The 15,434-nt window shown below is 40.9% G+C and overlaps 1 protein-coding gene across 3 annotated transcripts in view; it reads right to left on the bottom strand.

Annotated features, from left to right (window-relative positions):
* hdac9b (histone deacetylase 9b) overlaps positions 1 to 15,414 on the bottom strand; it is a 41,234-nt gene extending 25,820 nt beyond the window's left edge. Inside the window, exons 1-3 of one of the 3 annotated variants that reach the window (XM_051076412.1) lie at positions 15,305 to 15,414; positions 15,046 to 15,133; positions 12,373 to 12,428 (exon numbers count right to left, since the gene is read on the bottom strand). In XM_051076412.1, the coding sequence (XP_050932369.1) occupies positions 12,373 to 12,428; positions 15,046 to 15,113 (124 nt within the window). In that variant the 5' untranslated portion in view covers positions 15,114 to 15,133; positions 15,305 to 15,414. Of the gene's footprint in view, positions 1 to 9,231; positions 9,255 to 12,372; positions 12,429 to 15,045 lie in introns of those variants that run through there. The other 2 variants (XM_018688387.2, XM_051076413.1) reach the window with 2 other exon arrangements.
* Positions 15,415 to 15,434: the final 20 nt, after the last annotated feature.

Genomic DNA, 15,434 nt, shown 5'->3' with positions numbered 1-15,434 from the left:
ACACACACACACACACACACACACACACACACACACACACACACATCCTTGTTATGTTGTTTACTCCAACTGAGTCAATTCAAATGATCTGCTGGGACTAGAAATATAACAAAGAGATACTTCCCGCCATGGTGCTTCAGCTCTTTCCGTTCTATTTCAAGAAACTGTGGTCATAACCTGGAGACTTGTTTTTTTCTACCAAATAAGCCTACTCACATTACCACAATTACTGTGCCAGTTCCAAATCAACTCCCAAAGTTCTGTGGCTTAATCACCATAGCACTGCTGCCTTGTGACACACTGTGCATGATGAAACCCAGCAGGGAGGCAGACTGGAGAAGGAAGGGAGCTGAACTTAAGTGTTGCAACAGATATGAGGGGTGGACAAACAAGCACTCCTTACAACTAATTTGATCCAGCTAGAAAATGTTTTGTTCCCCTTAATAGTGGATGATCCATGTGTGGGAGGGAATGAGTCAGCCATGTTTTGTTGTTCCGTGTTCTCTGAATTTCAAAGCCCCTATGATAAAGCCCCTATAAACTGATCTAAGAATGAATCTCACAGTCTTCTATTATGCTATTAATTGACACAAATGTTTATTAGATTCTGCTTTAGTGGAATTAATTTTATTCACTGCCTTCCTACCTATTGCTTGTCTTCCTGCCTGTGTGGATGCAGGATTTCATCATGCCACCCTGGGAGGACTGTGGCGGATGTGATCATCGTCAGGTGCATATTCTTCCAGTCAGAAGGGATGTTCCTCCCAAGAGAGGGGCTGCATACTAACAGCAAACTTCTGACGTAACCATGCCACCCCCCCCGCCCCCCTCCTCTTTCCACACAAACTGTCCCTTCAGTTTCTTCTCCCTAGTGACCATCCCCACAGCTCTGAGGGCAGCCCTGGTACAGGAGGGAAATTACCTCTCCACACCAATTACCTCAACGCCTGCCATCTTACTTACATCAGCCCCTGATGAGTCACTACTGCTAAGTGGAAGAGTTCCTAGATCAATTCAGGCAGTACAGCCATGGCACGCTGCTGCTTCAGTCTCCGTATGAGGAATATAGCATGCACCGTTAGCAACCAAGCTCAGCCGGTCTACCTGCTAAAAGCCGCGGGTTACGCTTTGTCACTTCAAACAGCCCATTTTCCGTTTACCTTGCGGTCAGTCTCATAAAAGCACAAAGGCGCTACAACTGTTGATTTGATGGTAAAATCCAATTAGCTTGTACATCTGGATGTGTTATGTGAGCATGTTTCCCCACTAATGATTTGGGCGCTCTTGCTTTTATTGGGTTACTCTGTCTGGTATCCTGTGGTATTTCCTGTTGGACTTTCAGGGTGATATAGAATGCACTTAACAGGTTGGATCAAATAACATGAAAAAGCATATAAAGGCAGTCATGTTTGGTACTTAATCTTGAGACAACTGCCAACAAAGTTTTGCAATGTAGCTAATAATAACATAGTTAGATGGAGCTTTCACAGCTTCATGTATCCCTCTCCTATGGGAAAGACCAAGCATAAAAAAAGATAGAGATGGTGCTATTCAAAGAGAGAGCTGAATCAACAAATATCCTTAAAAGTTTTTTTTTAAGCAAAATGTGTTCATTCATTTGCTGTGAACCTTCTATCTGAGATGTGAGAGACAGCCTGAGCTGTAACTACGAGTTCCAAAAAGGCAAAAACACAATTTCAGAGCATCCACTTATTGTGCACTGACCTTGAGGTCAGTTTACTTTCTAACTTTGAATAGGTCCCTGATGCTGTGCCTTCATCTGTTGCCATAGGCTTTCTAAAAATAGACATGGAGCACAAAAGCCCACTGGAAACAGAGGGCAGCTCTCAGTATTTTTACTGATCAATGTGCTCATCTCTGCTGGAAACCATTGATCCACTGTTTGTATCAAATTGACCATGTTGTTGTTGTACAACTTCCACCCTACATTCAATCATGACAAGCCCACTTCATGTTCCACTTTGTCCCCTTGCCCAGCACCTTCTCTCGAAGCGACACAAGCTATTGATCCGCTAACAATATTCTAACACCAAAAGGCTTAGCATTGATTAGAAGCTCTGAAAGATCATTCTGAATGTCAGCTAGCATTTTAGTGAGCTATTAACCAATGAGCATGAAGCTAGACTTTTCTGCTTGAATCCACAGTGAGCAGAATCATTGCATCAGTGGCTCTTGGGCCTACATCACTGAAATGCCTGGAGAAGTCAAATGCCTCGTCCGTATCATACAAACACACTAGCCCAAACACACACATGTGACTTTGATGGAATTCAGCCAAGCTTAGCTGACCTTAGAAAATCCCTGAGGGATTAATAAAAACAAAGGTTCTCTGTTCAGGGGCATCCTTCCAATCCACATCCTGCTAGTCGAGCCCATTTATGAGTGGATAATCATAGCATCATCCCTCCAAAGTGCCTTGGAGCTATTATCTTAATATGATAACAATATATATATATATTTGTTATCATCACAGCTTTAGAAAAAACTCATTTTATCCGTCATGTTTGTCCTTTGGCAAAATACCAGAATTGTTATTTCAGTTGCAGCAAACCTACAGGCAGTTTTCATCCATCTTCCACATTTTCTTTTTAACAGACAAATCTGACTTCAGTGACCTGAATATATGTTAAGTACACTTACCAAGAAAAAACCTGACAACATAACACCATGAAAACTATGGTTGTTTAATAACAGGCTATGCTTACTGCTTGACTGCCATTCTGGATTTGTCAATGACCTTTAAAGACTCAAGTAAAACTCCATTCATGGATTTTAAAGGTCCATGTAAAAAAAAAAAAAAAAGGCCAAGAGGAAATCTGGTTTACTATGGGAAGGGTGGGCTGGTGCTTATTGTCCAGGCTACTTCCACCTACGCCACCACTGCTTTACTTGACCGCAGCACAGTCACAGTTCTCTCCTCCTGTGGTGTCTCAAAGGTCTACAACGCAACAATGCCTCTGAAAAATAGCGCTTCCTCTGATTATTAAAGTAGTGCTATGCATACCAGGAAATGTCCCACAGTGCACCCACAACCTCTGTTACAATGCTAATGTCTGGGCTGCTCCATATGCATAAACCTGGAGGGGCTCCAGATGTATTTTTAAACACTTTGCTTGGGTGACCTTGAGTTTCTGGATCTTATTACAGCATCACATTCATATATATATATATATATATATATATATAATATTTTTTTTTTTTTTTTTTTTTTCCTCCAACCACAGTTACACATTCATCCTGATGAGCTACCGTATTTTTATGCAGTGGTTAGTGGCTTGTGTGACACAAACTCCAAAAGACAATGTTCTACTTTTGCAATTCCTAAGAGAGCGTCTAAACTAGTCAAACACCTCCCTGTTTCCTTTGTCCCCTGAGAGGCAAAGGAATGGTTCAGGGGTCATCTCACTGGTTTGGTGGGAAAACAATAGAAGTGCTACAGCTGCTTCAATCAAAGATAAAAATTCTTGTGTGCAGTAAGTGTTCAGTCTCATGCTCACTAAATGTGAATCTCCTCATCTTTCTCTACCTCTCTCTACACACTGAGCATTTTTTTGGCCTGCTGATACAATGCTATTCATTGATGTTATTCTGTGCTTTTAAATACTTTTGCTTTTAATGCTTTTTTTGTACTGTGGTTTGTGTCATTACATGGGATGTAGTAATGAGGATATTTCAAATTCCTTATATTTCTTTCTTTTTGTCTCTACAACCATTTCTGCTATTTGTGAGTTTCATCAGCTTGGTTGAAACTGGAAAGCATAGCAGTAACTAAGGCAGCAGGACTTGTAATTGTGGGACACTGTCCAATGGGGTAAAAACCCCTGGTGGATCCTTCAGCAACAGTGCACCCTGCAGGTTGATTAAGAACAGGAACAAGCTGAGAACTGTATAAGATGCTAGAGATATTGTTGTGAACTTTCCATAGTGAACTCCAAGGACCAGGAAGACAAATACTCTGACACACAACAAACACTGTGGAACGCTCAGGAAGAGCAAATGTTGCAAATGCACTGACAGCAGGTCCAAGGAGCACAGATACTGTAGAAATACAAATCAGGACACTCGCTCTGCAAACAAATATACACGCACGGACAAACCACGGACTCGTGCATAAACTCATACAAATGCGCACACATGTTCACACAGCAAAGCCGCCATGCTGTGCTTGGGAGTGGCTGCAGCGTTCCTGACCTCTGCCTTTCATCTCGGATCCAGTAACCAAACTGATTTTTCAGCCCAGCCTCTTCAGTAACACAGGGCCCTAACAAGCTTTGGCTCTCTCTTTTATAGAACTTGTAGAAATTACCAGCACAGACACAAAAAAGAGTTACAGCTATGTGATCTACTCAAAGCTGTCAGTGAACAGTGTTTTTCTTGATGATGCTACAGTATATGGAAGGCACTTCTGAGAGAAATCAAAGGATGAAATGAAGATGACAACATGGACGTGTCCCTCTGAACAACAAAGTATGGAGATTCCGTCCTTTAAAGGAGCAAAGTAAGTGAGTGTCTTTTTATTTGGCCTGCTGATACAATACTATTCATTGATGTTATTCTGTGCTTTTAAATACATCTAAATGCCATGAGTAAAATTTCCTTTTCCAGATGACGGTCATTTTTCTCTGCTAAAGAACATGATGTAGCTTTCAAACCTCCCTTTATTTGAAACCTTGAATGCTGTCAGCAGCTTTTCTGAGATAATGCCACTCAGAGCTAAAAAGGAGAATTCAGAGTATGCTCTGGGGTTGTCACCTCAAAGGGGGTAAAAAATTTTCTGTTTTGGAAACAGATGGGCTGGTAACCCTTTCACACCTATCTGGCCACAGAGACCTTTGCGAGGGTTCCGCTCTTAGATATCCAGCCAGTGTGTCCAATCTCTGTGTAATTCCTGGATCCGTTTGTTCTGCACATTTCACGGCAAGTGGGGAAGGGGTTGCGGCCATGACCTCCCGCAGTCCCATAACTCACAGGATGGACTGAGAGAGGTGACAGGTACCCACCCACCCCCCAGATGAAAGGTAACAACAAAGAGATGTTTAGCATGACGCATGCCAGCACAATCTGGGCCCTCCCTGAGGATGATGGGATGGCATGGAGTGACAACTAATGGGCCTGTGAAGTCTGAAGTTTGTCTGTTTCTGCCATCAGGGGAAAAACGGCCCCACCCTGTGACAGTTAAGTGACAATCTGCCCATTTAGCTGGGCATACCAAGAACTCTGAAGCACAACTCATTTATCACCTTTCACTGATTTCATCATGTAGATTTGACAGACCAGGATCCAGTTAGGGCAGGGGGGCACTCTCCATGGTGCCTGTCAGTGGGTGTACTGACAGACAGATAAGCAGATGGGTATAAGAAGGCAAGACAACAACACACACATACTTACAGTTAAAAATAGACTGAAAAATAGCGAGCCTTTTAAAAACTGACTTGGAATGAAGAACAAAAAACACAAATGGAAGTCATAAACATGTCGCTTTAGCAAAAACCTCACTTAAAAAAGGCAGCAGTCTGACAAAAAGCAAAGCATATTAATCTATCTTAAATACTCAAGGCAGGAGACTTAACTCTCCCCATTTTTCATCCACACAAGAGGCCTCTCAAAGACATGAATGATTCACCTCTCCAACTCCATTTGGACAGGAAGTGAAAACAAATGGAAGTAAACCCCCCCAGAGAGCCCGGGGTCTACAGTGGGGCTGGATGAACAACACTGAGAACACCAGGCTAAGCCTACCAAGCTCTGTGTCTCAGCTGCAGCAGGAGCCAGACTCCCCCTCTGGGCCACTGCCCTCCTCCTACTACTATCTGAGAGAAAATAATTCCTCACACATACACCACTACCTACTCTTTTATTCACCAACAGCCCCGGCCCCATCTCTCCACTGTGAAAACACCTCTGACTTTTTCAACCTGCAGGAGAGGTTTTCAGTTGTGCTTGAAAATGGGTTATTATTAGGATACAATATATGAGATACATCATCAGTGCGGTTTCAAGATTCATTATAATGTTTTATTTTTGTATGCAATGCAACTCCACTGAATAAAGTTGATGGTGATAACTTGCAACTGCAAAAAAAACAAAACAAAAACAGAAACAACAAACACTAGGAGTGTGAGTGAGGGAAAAAATTATAAATCAGTGAATAGTTTTGTGGCACCTGGGCTCCGTTCAGATTGTCTGCACAATGTCTGCTCTGCAGCCACACTCTTGCTTCCACTGCAGTAGCAGCCAGGAACAGCAAAATAAATAAAGGTGTGAATGCAACTCTCCATTTCTTTTTCATGCCAACACACAGAGATAAAGCCCAGGACTGCACTCCACATGCTTCTGTTTAACCTCAAAACACATACAGCACACACAGGAGAGCCTAATCAAAAACAGAACTTTGGGGCCATATAAAATGTAATGTTACATTACTTATCTTGCCTAGTAATGCAGATCATCAATAAGCTTAGAGACTTGTAGGCTGAGAAAACAGCATAATAAAGTAGCATCAAGTAGTGTCATGTCATAATTTAACAAGCTAGTTCCAACATGTCACTTTGTCAAATGTCTTGTTTTTAAATTGCTGACAATGTATATTACTTTTGAAAATACAAGTTTTACAAGTGTCATGTGAGCCTTATAAGTTAGAGCATATTCCTATAGAAAAAAATTATTAAACTTGCATATACAAAGTTTTAACATGTGACACGTCGTCCTGTTTTTATGGGAAACTTGTGTCGATTACACTAATCATTATCTGTTGGCAAAACGTCCTGACACTTTTTATGTAGCAAAGACTGTGTTGTATTTCAGCACATATAATTGCTAGTTTCATCCTGTCATTTAAGCTTCCTGTACTGTAAAGATGTGAACATAACAATGAGCCACTGAAGAACAGAGACCAGTGCCTTCCTCTGAGCATCAACAACACCCCTCCTCCCACAAAAACTCACTGACCCAAACCCATTTTTTCCAGTCTAAGAGAAATGTCAAGTCCAGACCTAGAACTCGTCTCTTTGAAGGGAACATAGCAGCCAAATATAGCCTGCTAGCCTCCACGCCGCCTGACATATATCAGGCTCTACGGGTTCTGCTAACAGTGGTTAATTTTGGCCGACTGCCATGTAGTCACTTACTATTAAACATCATAACTATACAAAGAAAATTATAACCAAGCAGTGGAGTGTACACTGTTGCCTGGTAACCTAATGCCATGTTGGGGATTCATCTTGCTATGGAACAGAAAACACTTACAGCCAGAGCCAATAATAGATCCTAGACCACACAAAAAATAGTTTAAGGGTGTCAACAAGCATGGCCAACATCAAGCTAAAAAACATGTCAGGAGATGTATGTTTAAGAATCAAATCCCACTCCTCGGTGTGCATTTATAAGAATTTTGTAAATGTTTCTGTAACTGCAACCACTCATGAAATTATATAATTATTATTCATCTGTCATTTTGCAAGTGAAATGATGGATAGAATGAGAGCTTATTTCCAAGTGTGAAATCCAGCTAAAGAACACATTATGCTGACAGGCAGTGAATGCTGGGTATTAATTACCAAAGCTGCTTTTTTAAAAGTCTTTTGGATCATAAAGAATTACATAAATGCCCCCCTCCCTAGAAATATGTGGATCCTGACAGAATCATAAGAGCTAACATACTAATGCCTGTTCTGAGTTTTGGGACTCTTTGTACTGCCTCATAATGTCTTACTGCCATGAACTCATTAGATTATAAAGTAAGATTAGACAATCTGAGTAATCACATCAAAAAAACATGCATTTAAAGGTCTGGTTGGTACAACAATCACAACCTCTTTATAACAATTATTGCATTTTCAAATCAATTAAAGTCCTCTGCTTAATACAGCATTTAAAACAGCTGTAACATGGTCACACCAAACTTATATATCTCTGCTGTTTTAAGCGCTTTTCAAATATTGTGAACAAATCAATATAGAAGCACCCTGTGCTCAAACAGCCTGCCAGTGTCAAATTCATTATGCACTATTAATGTATTATGACATTTTCTGTCATAAATGTCAACTAAAGTTTTTAGTTTTGGAGGGCTTCATATCAGCTATAGAGGTTCTTGGTTTCTTAATTAGAACCTCCTTTATTTACAACTAACACTGAAATACTGTCATTGTCCTGGAAACTTTGTTACTGACACATATTTCCTTCACAAAGCAAATATCCTGTCTCTATGTTACCGTCTTCCAAACATGTTTTAGTGTATTGTTACAGTGATGTAATTGTGCACAGACACCCATAAACTGCACACACCCACACGCACATATACACACAGGCTTACAATTGTGTTTTTCCTACAACAGCCCAATCGAGGCAGAAGATTGGCCCAATCATTTTGTCATGTCATACTTTCCGTCACCCAGCACAAAACCCTAGAGCAGTCTTTTTCTCTATTGGAAGTGCAATTTCTGCTGCGTGACATGAAAGCAGCCTTCACACTGTCACGGTCAGTCAAGGATGGCACACAAACACAGGAAATAAATCCACAGTGACAAAGCGTAATTCATCACTTTCATCACTTGAGTTGTGAAAAAAAAGAAAAGCCATTGTATTCTCTTCACTTTGATAAAAAAGCTCACTCTCACTTCTTATGTCATCTCTGTTAGTAGCTGACAGATTATTTTGTGGTGTCTATAGAATATTTTTACTCATACTGATCTGCCAGACACTGACTTCAGGACAATTATAAGTCACCATAGTTAACATGCATTACACGGCAGGGATGCGACATGCTGCTACTGTGAACGCTGCTTGCCAATTGTAAGGACGAACATGCTAACTTATCAGGTCCAGTGAATAATTCACAGACGCCTGCCAAGATTTGTTCTATCGAAAACATTTTGTCTCATTAACACATTCATTGGTACTATGAAATTATGTGTTAGGCTAAGTGTAAGGTGCTGTTAAAATGACTTTCTCTCCCTGACACAGCTCAGATGGTACCTGCCCCCTCAAGCCATCTGAGCAGTGCAGACATCTGTGAGCATTAACCTGCCAAGAACAAGTCTAATGTAAAAATATCATAAATATTCTGAAATGGAAAGACGGCTGAAGGGTCATTTGGAGTGGCTGCGAGAGGCTTTCATGTCAACTATGAGCAGTGTTTTTCTTGTGTCACCGTCTAAGTGAAAATGTCATGTGTACACTGGAGGGATTGTGGCACTTGTGTTTTCCTATTACCTTGCTCTGGAGAAGATTGAAACGCAGTCACCACATGACACCTGTGGAAAGATCGCCGGTCACCAAAGCCATCACACAAGAGCTATTTCAAACGTAACACATCTGCTCAAAGTTTTTGTTGGAGTGACAGGGTGTTCAGCAAAACAGCCAAGCACCAAACTAACATTCTAGTACATGCCTCATTACAACAGCTGCACTGTCAGTCAGCTTTCACTGGGATGTAAAAAAACAAGCACCTTACTTCTGAGGCTATTCTGACATGGTCATATCTTAGTCTGTTTGTGGTGACAGTTTTGGTTCCTCAGTATCTGTGGAAACAAAATATGCAGGAAAGTAGTTGTAGATTCAGATAGAGAACATGTACTTTAGATATTTTTACTAATTATACTATTATTCTTGTAATGTTTCTGCAGTGTATTGTGTGCTATATGCTTAGATAAATGATGTGAATACTTCTTGCACCACTAGGTATAATGTAATGCAAAGCAGCTCTGAGAATTATGTAAGTTAGTGGGCAGTAGTGTGGACGTACATCACACCGCTCACACTCAAAAGAGATCTTTGTATGCTACTCAGTTTCTTATTTAATAGCTATTTTAAAATATGAATCAAATCAAGTCATGAGCAGTCTGTGACAAGGGATGATGCAGCTGGTTGATTGACAAGTTTTTGAATGAAGACTTTCACACTTCAACCACGTTTGGTGAGATAATACAGTCGTAAGCAGGTCTATTTATAGATGGCAGCCTGCACAACAATACCCAACATCTTGTACCTAATAACAGTCTGCGACAGCACTGATAATGAGGTCAGACAGGACTTTGTCAAAGAAAAAAAGAAATTTTCCATTTCTGCGGTTGTGTGGAGAATGTCATGGCTTGTTATAAACTTACCGTTACCGGTCAACTTTTATTGGCGGACTCACATTAGAAATCGATTACAAAGCGACCACCTGTGACCGCAGAACCAACGTGGCTTCAAATATTAATCCGCTGACCTTACTAACTGTTTTGTTTTAGTGCTGCGCAAGAGCCAAGAAAGAACACAGTTATCCTAATTACAACCACAAGCTAACTATTACTACTATAGAATGAACTTTGCTGTCACATTGCTTGAGATAATTAATTATTAGCGTGAAAAGTGATACATTATCTGTATTTTTCCCCACACTAATCACATTGAATTTATTCTGCTAACACACTACAACATACAGAGCAAACGTTAACTGTCTACCCTGAGGACAGGGTTTGACGGACTGTGCTGCTGTGTTTTAGACTGGAGGACGTGCGGGATGCGGGCAGCTTCTGTGGCGGAATGACGACTGAGCTATAAATAAACTTGCTTGGTCGAAAGAGGTAACGATATAAAATCCAGCCTAGGTAGTTGCAGCTCTGAGCGCCCCTGTCTGCTCCATTGTCCCCTGATAATCTGTCTGTGATGGAGAGACGAGGTCAGCTCCGACCACTGTCTGTCCTCAGCAGGTGCACTATAGTGTCTCTCCCCAGCAACTTCATCAATCATCTCCCCATGCAATAAAGAAGTGAAGCAAACTTATCTGGTGATATTTTTCACAGGTGCTGGATCCTATTATGTAAAGCTCTAAGGGAAAAAGCTCAGATAATAGACGGGTTTGCAGTTAAATAATCAGTACCCTTTACTCTATTCTTACAGTACACACCATTTTACACACAATTATCATAATGATAGATGAATGCGCAAGGAATCATAATAACAGGGGTATGGGACACCCAAGTAGCTCACTGCTTGTAAAGAGGCTATTATTTGCTTGTTATTGCATAATATAAAATTCCCAAATGTGAATGCTATGACAGCTGCATCCACAGACTACAGTTTGCCTTGATGCAGCTCCTAAAAATAGCACCTGTAGCTGTCCACAAGTCCACAAAAACATCATTAAAATGGAAACAGTGCCATCTACTGGTTATACTTCTCACTGTCATTAGCTTGGACTCCACTGGGAACTTGGGGACAAGTGTTTTTGGTCTAGCAGCAATAATCTAGTATATGAAATGTGAACTGATTAATAAATGCTTATGCACATGCTCAAACAAGGTTTATAATGCTAGTTATCAAAAACATTTACTAATATTAAAGCTAACAGAGAACAATAAGGCGTGAGGACTTCCCCAATGCTCTGGTTATGCAAGTGTCTACTGGTGGGAAATTTGGTTAAAAGAAAGGGAAAGGGGAAAAAAGGAGATGCTTTTATCTCATTCAGGAGCAGGGCCCGACTGACTCTGTGATTAACCGAGATTATATGCAGATTTGTCATCGTCATAAATCTACAGCTGTCCGTGGTCTCACATTTTTATTTGTCACTTCAAAGCATTCTTCAGTAGCTCTCCTTAGTTTACTGTTTGGCCTAATGGACAAATGTCTTCCCTTTAGGAGAAGAACAAAGCACCTCTCTCAGCTCTGTTCACCTGTTTCCCACATCACTGCCCATCACATGCCACGGTGTGTTTGGATGTTTGGGTGCAGCTCCATATTCTTTTTGAAATACTTGGAGCCTTGACTGCTTTCTGTTTATGCCTTATTGTCCCTAACCTACCTTTAGACCTTCAGAAAATAAGGATTTGGATTTATGTGATGATTATGGAGTCTCTGGCTCTACACCAGCAAGCAGGGAGCAGTGGTGGGAAACGGTGAAATTAAATTCTCTCTCTTCTCATCTTGCCACTGTTCCTGCAGCAGCTGGGACTGACCCAGTGGGTGACACCACTTTCATTCCAGGACCTCGACTGTCCAGCTGTTTGCTATCCCTCATCCTGACGGTTGGACAGACGGGGGCACGGCCAAACATCAGCGCATCTGAGGCACGATCCTGTACGCATGTCACTGTGGCTGTCTCATCGCCGTGCAGGATGCCACAGCTGGCACCTGGACGCTAAGGACCATGTCAGTTCTCTGCAACAGCTAAGAATGTCACGAGCTTTGCAGTCTCCACAAACACATAATTTTTTTTTTTTTTTTTTTTCCCGTAGTAGGGGATTCTTGAACAACAACAACTTTATCAACAGGTGTTCCAAAAAATTCTGCAAATGTTTATAAAAGTTGAATAAAGTGTATTCATTGATGTCATTCTTCTGGTGTAAGGTGAGGGTGGGTAATGACACTCACCTTTTCTAAACCTCCATACATGGGTGAGTTCTGAGAGGACATCATCCACTGGTTTTCTGTGGCAAAAAGATACATGTTGATGAAGAATTGTCAATTTTTCTCTTTTCTGAAGTGACTTAGCTTTTGCTTTATGTGGTGCAGTTTTTGCAATGGTTATAGTGAAGACAGTCGTCCTACAGAACAGGAAATCTATCTCACTGCCTGAAATGTCTTCCTCTTCAACAAAACTGGCTCTAATGAAAGTCTGATGTGCATTTCTGACCAGTTTAGATAAAAAATACTACTTTCTACCCCAGCACGATAATGACTTTCCAGCATGTGACTTTTTCATGTGGAGCAAATAAATGCCAAAGGTACATATTTTATTATTTTGTTCTCTGCCTAGTCATTTCTTTTTCATTATTTCTGTTACTGGATTATTCTGTTTTGGTGGGAGGCATGTGGAGCTAGATTTTGGTGTTTTGGATTTTTTTTTAACTAAGCAAAGAAATGCTATTATATAAAATATTTGAATAAAGAAACCAACAAAAGCTTGACAAAGCTCCAGCAGAAAGAATTCAGGATAGTACATAGAAATCATTCTTCCTCTCTCTCTCTCTCTCTCTCTCTCTCTCCCTCTCTCTCTCTCGTACACACACACACACACACATACAAAGGGTCCTGTAAACACGGAGGGTGTAAACACAGGGTCAGGGTGCAGTTTTAAAGAGGGGTGGAGGTTGGGGAGGTATGTGTGCATAAGCATCTGTTTTCTTCATTTATGCATTTACTCCTTTGTCTGTAGCTTCTTCTCTTAATTTAATTTGTGGGGACCCCTCTCCACCACAGTCCCAACCCACCCACCCCCACAGCCCCCAGTGAGAAAGTATTCCTGCTGGGGTTATACTGTGGCCTTTGGGGGGGCTTAGGAACAGATCGAGAAGGATTACCCCCAGCAAAGGTGACCAACCTACACCCAAAATCATCAACATAGCTGCCACAACCTTCCCCCCCTCTCCCCTTTCTTAGTTTCCAGTGCCTTGAAATGTGAGACTACTCTGGAAAGTTGCCTGGCGAGCATAACGCACATTCTTTCACAAAGACCCCTGCTACCTCCCTCACTCTCAGAGTAACTGTACTATTTTGCTTTACTGCAATAGAAATGATTCCATGTGGTGGATAGTAATCACAGGCAGCAACCACCTCTGCAGCCTGCATGGCAGCTTGAGATAGACAGCTGCCATGATAATGAATGAGTTACAGTGAGAGCTTATTGCTAACATGTTTGTGTAGAGAAGTGGCAGCAAGATTTCTAACCACCAAATGCAGTCATTAATTAAGTGTTTTTAAAACTGCAGCATTCACAGTTACATATTATCATTATGCAACATTAAAACTGTTCTGATTTTATATCTGTACAGAACTGTTAAAGCTCAATAGGCTGTATTGAAAAAAAGAAATCAAATAAGATGCCACAATATGACGTGACTGTACAAAAATGTCCTCCACTGGTAATATATAGCAGCAGTTCTTCCAGTTCTGAATTGCTACTCTGTGAACCTTTTCATCTAAATGTACTAGGTCTGTGTCTGTGACAGAACGACTGAATCACTGAGTGCACCATAAACAGACAGTTTTGCGTCCAAGCCTTTTGGCAATCTTCCATAATGTCATCCCCGCCTGTCTGCTGTGTTTTCCCTATACAGAGGAAAGTACTGTCCCACATCATCAGCTGTTTTGGATGTAACATTCCATGAGCAAACACCCTTACTTTTTAAAATTATTAATGCATGAACATCTCATCAGATTTTTGTGTAAATGGGAATGAGTTTATAATTGTGTCTAGGTCTGAAACAACTAACACTTATTATCTTTCATATTTTTCCTATTACTAACGATTTCCTTGTGCTTGTGCAACAAAAGGCTGCATAAGTCACACAAGTCAGTAATGCCACAAATAAGAAGTAAGAAGTACAGCCGCTAACACCTGAGCTCTTCTTTACACACTGTATTTTTCATTTTTTCAGTTTGATGCATGTTAGCTACATTGGAGGCCTGCTTGTAGTTGAAGGCTAAGTCACTAGAGGGCCATGTTTCACCACATTTTGGTCATAGGCCACAGGACCTGAGACACAGTCAGCATTCAAACTCCACCACCTGTAAGTTACAGGAAAGTTTCTCTGAACGGTCTTTTAGACTTAGACGGACTTTATTGATCCTTTTGGGATGACTCCCTCGGGGAAATTACTTTTCTTAACATAGTCACTCAGTTCCACATTAGATGGCTATAGACTGTCTATTGTTACAATAAATCCAAAGACACATATAGTCAGTATTATTTATAGTTAAGGTTGTCTATGTCCATCACTTTTTCAAACAACTTGTGTAGGACATGAGAGTTGTATAGAAACTAACTAATTTACTCCATGTTTTTGGGCAGTTGGAACTGCAGCTAAAAATGTATCTGTAAACACTAGGTCATGAGGCAATAACTCATATAGGCAAGTATGCATGTAAGTAGGTTGACTGTACAGGCGACTGCCAGACTGTGAACTGTCTACTGTATATACTGTTAGGTAAGTTTACAAAAAGCAAATACTTCCTCAGTTTGTCACATCTGCCCAAAATTTCAGATCTGATTTATCAGCTTCCATTTCATTTCATTATGAGGCCTGGTTTTTATGTCATGGCTACCTTCTTGAAGAGGAGTGAGTCAATGACCAGCCGTCGTCCGGAGCAACTTCTGCGTGCAATGGCAGCATGGTTCTCGCTTTTAGTGCAACTTGAAGATGAGTCAGAGTGTGGAAATAGAATAATAAGCAGCTGTTAGCAAATAGCTGACCAAACGGAGACTCATAGCGCCATACATTTATTACAACAGCGCAGTCGGCTTGTATTACAATGTTAAGTAATTCCATGCCGGAGAAATAGACAAAAACTGTTCGTTACATACATTTATTTTAACATTAACGTGGTAAGCGATGCAATACTCAACCCAGTGCGTCTGTCAAAGAGCGCAGTTAGTAACAACCAATCACTAACTCTCTTACTAGCACGTCCGGCGCGTTTGACCTATGGAATTG

Source organism: Lates calcarifer, linkage group LG15, assembly GCF_001640805.2.
Source record: "Lates calcarifer isolate ASB-BC8 linkage group LG15, TLL_Latcal_v3, whole genome shotgun sequence".
NCBI classification, from domain to species: Eukaryota; Metazoa; Chordata; class Actinopteri; family Centropomidae; genus Lates; species Lates calcarifer.
Note: the sequence above shows the minus strand (reverse complement) of the source record. Positions and strands in the feature narration are given on the sequence as shown.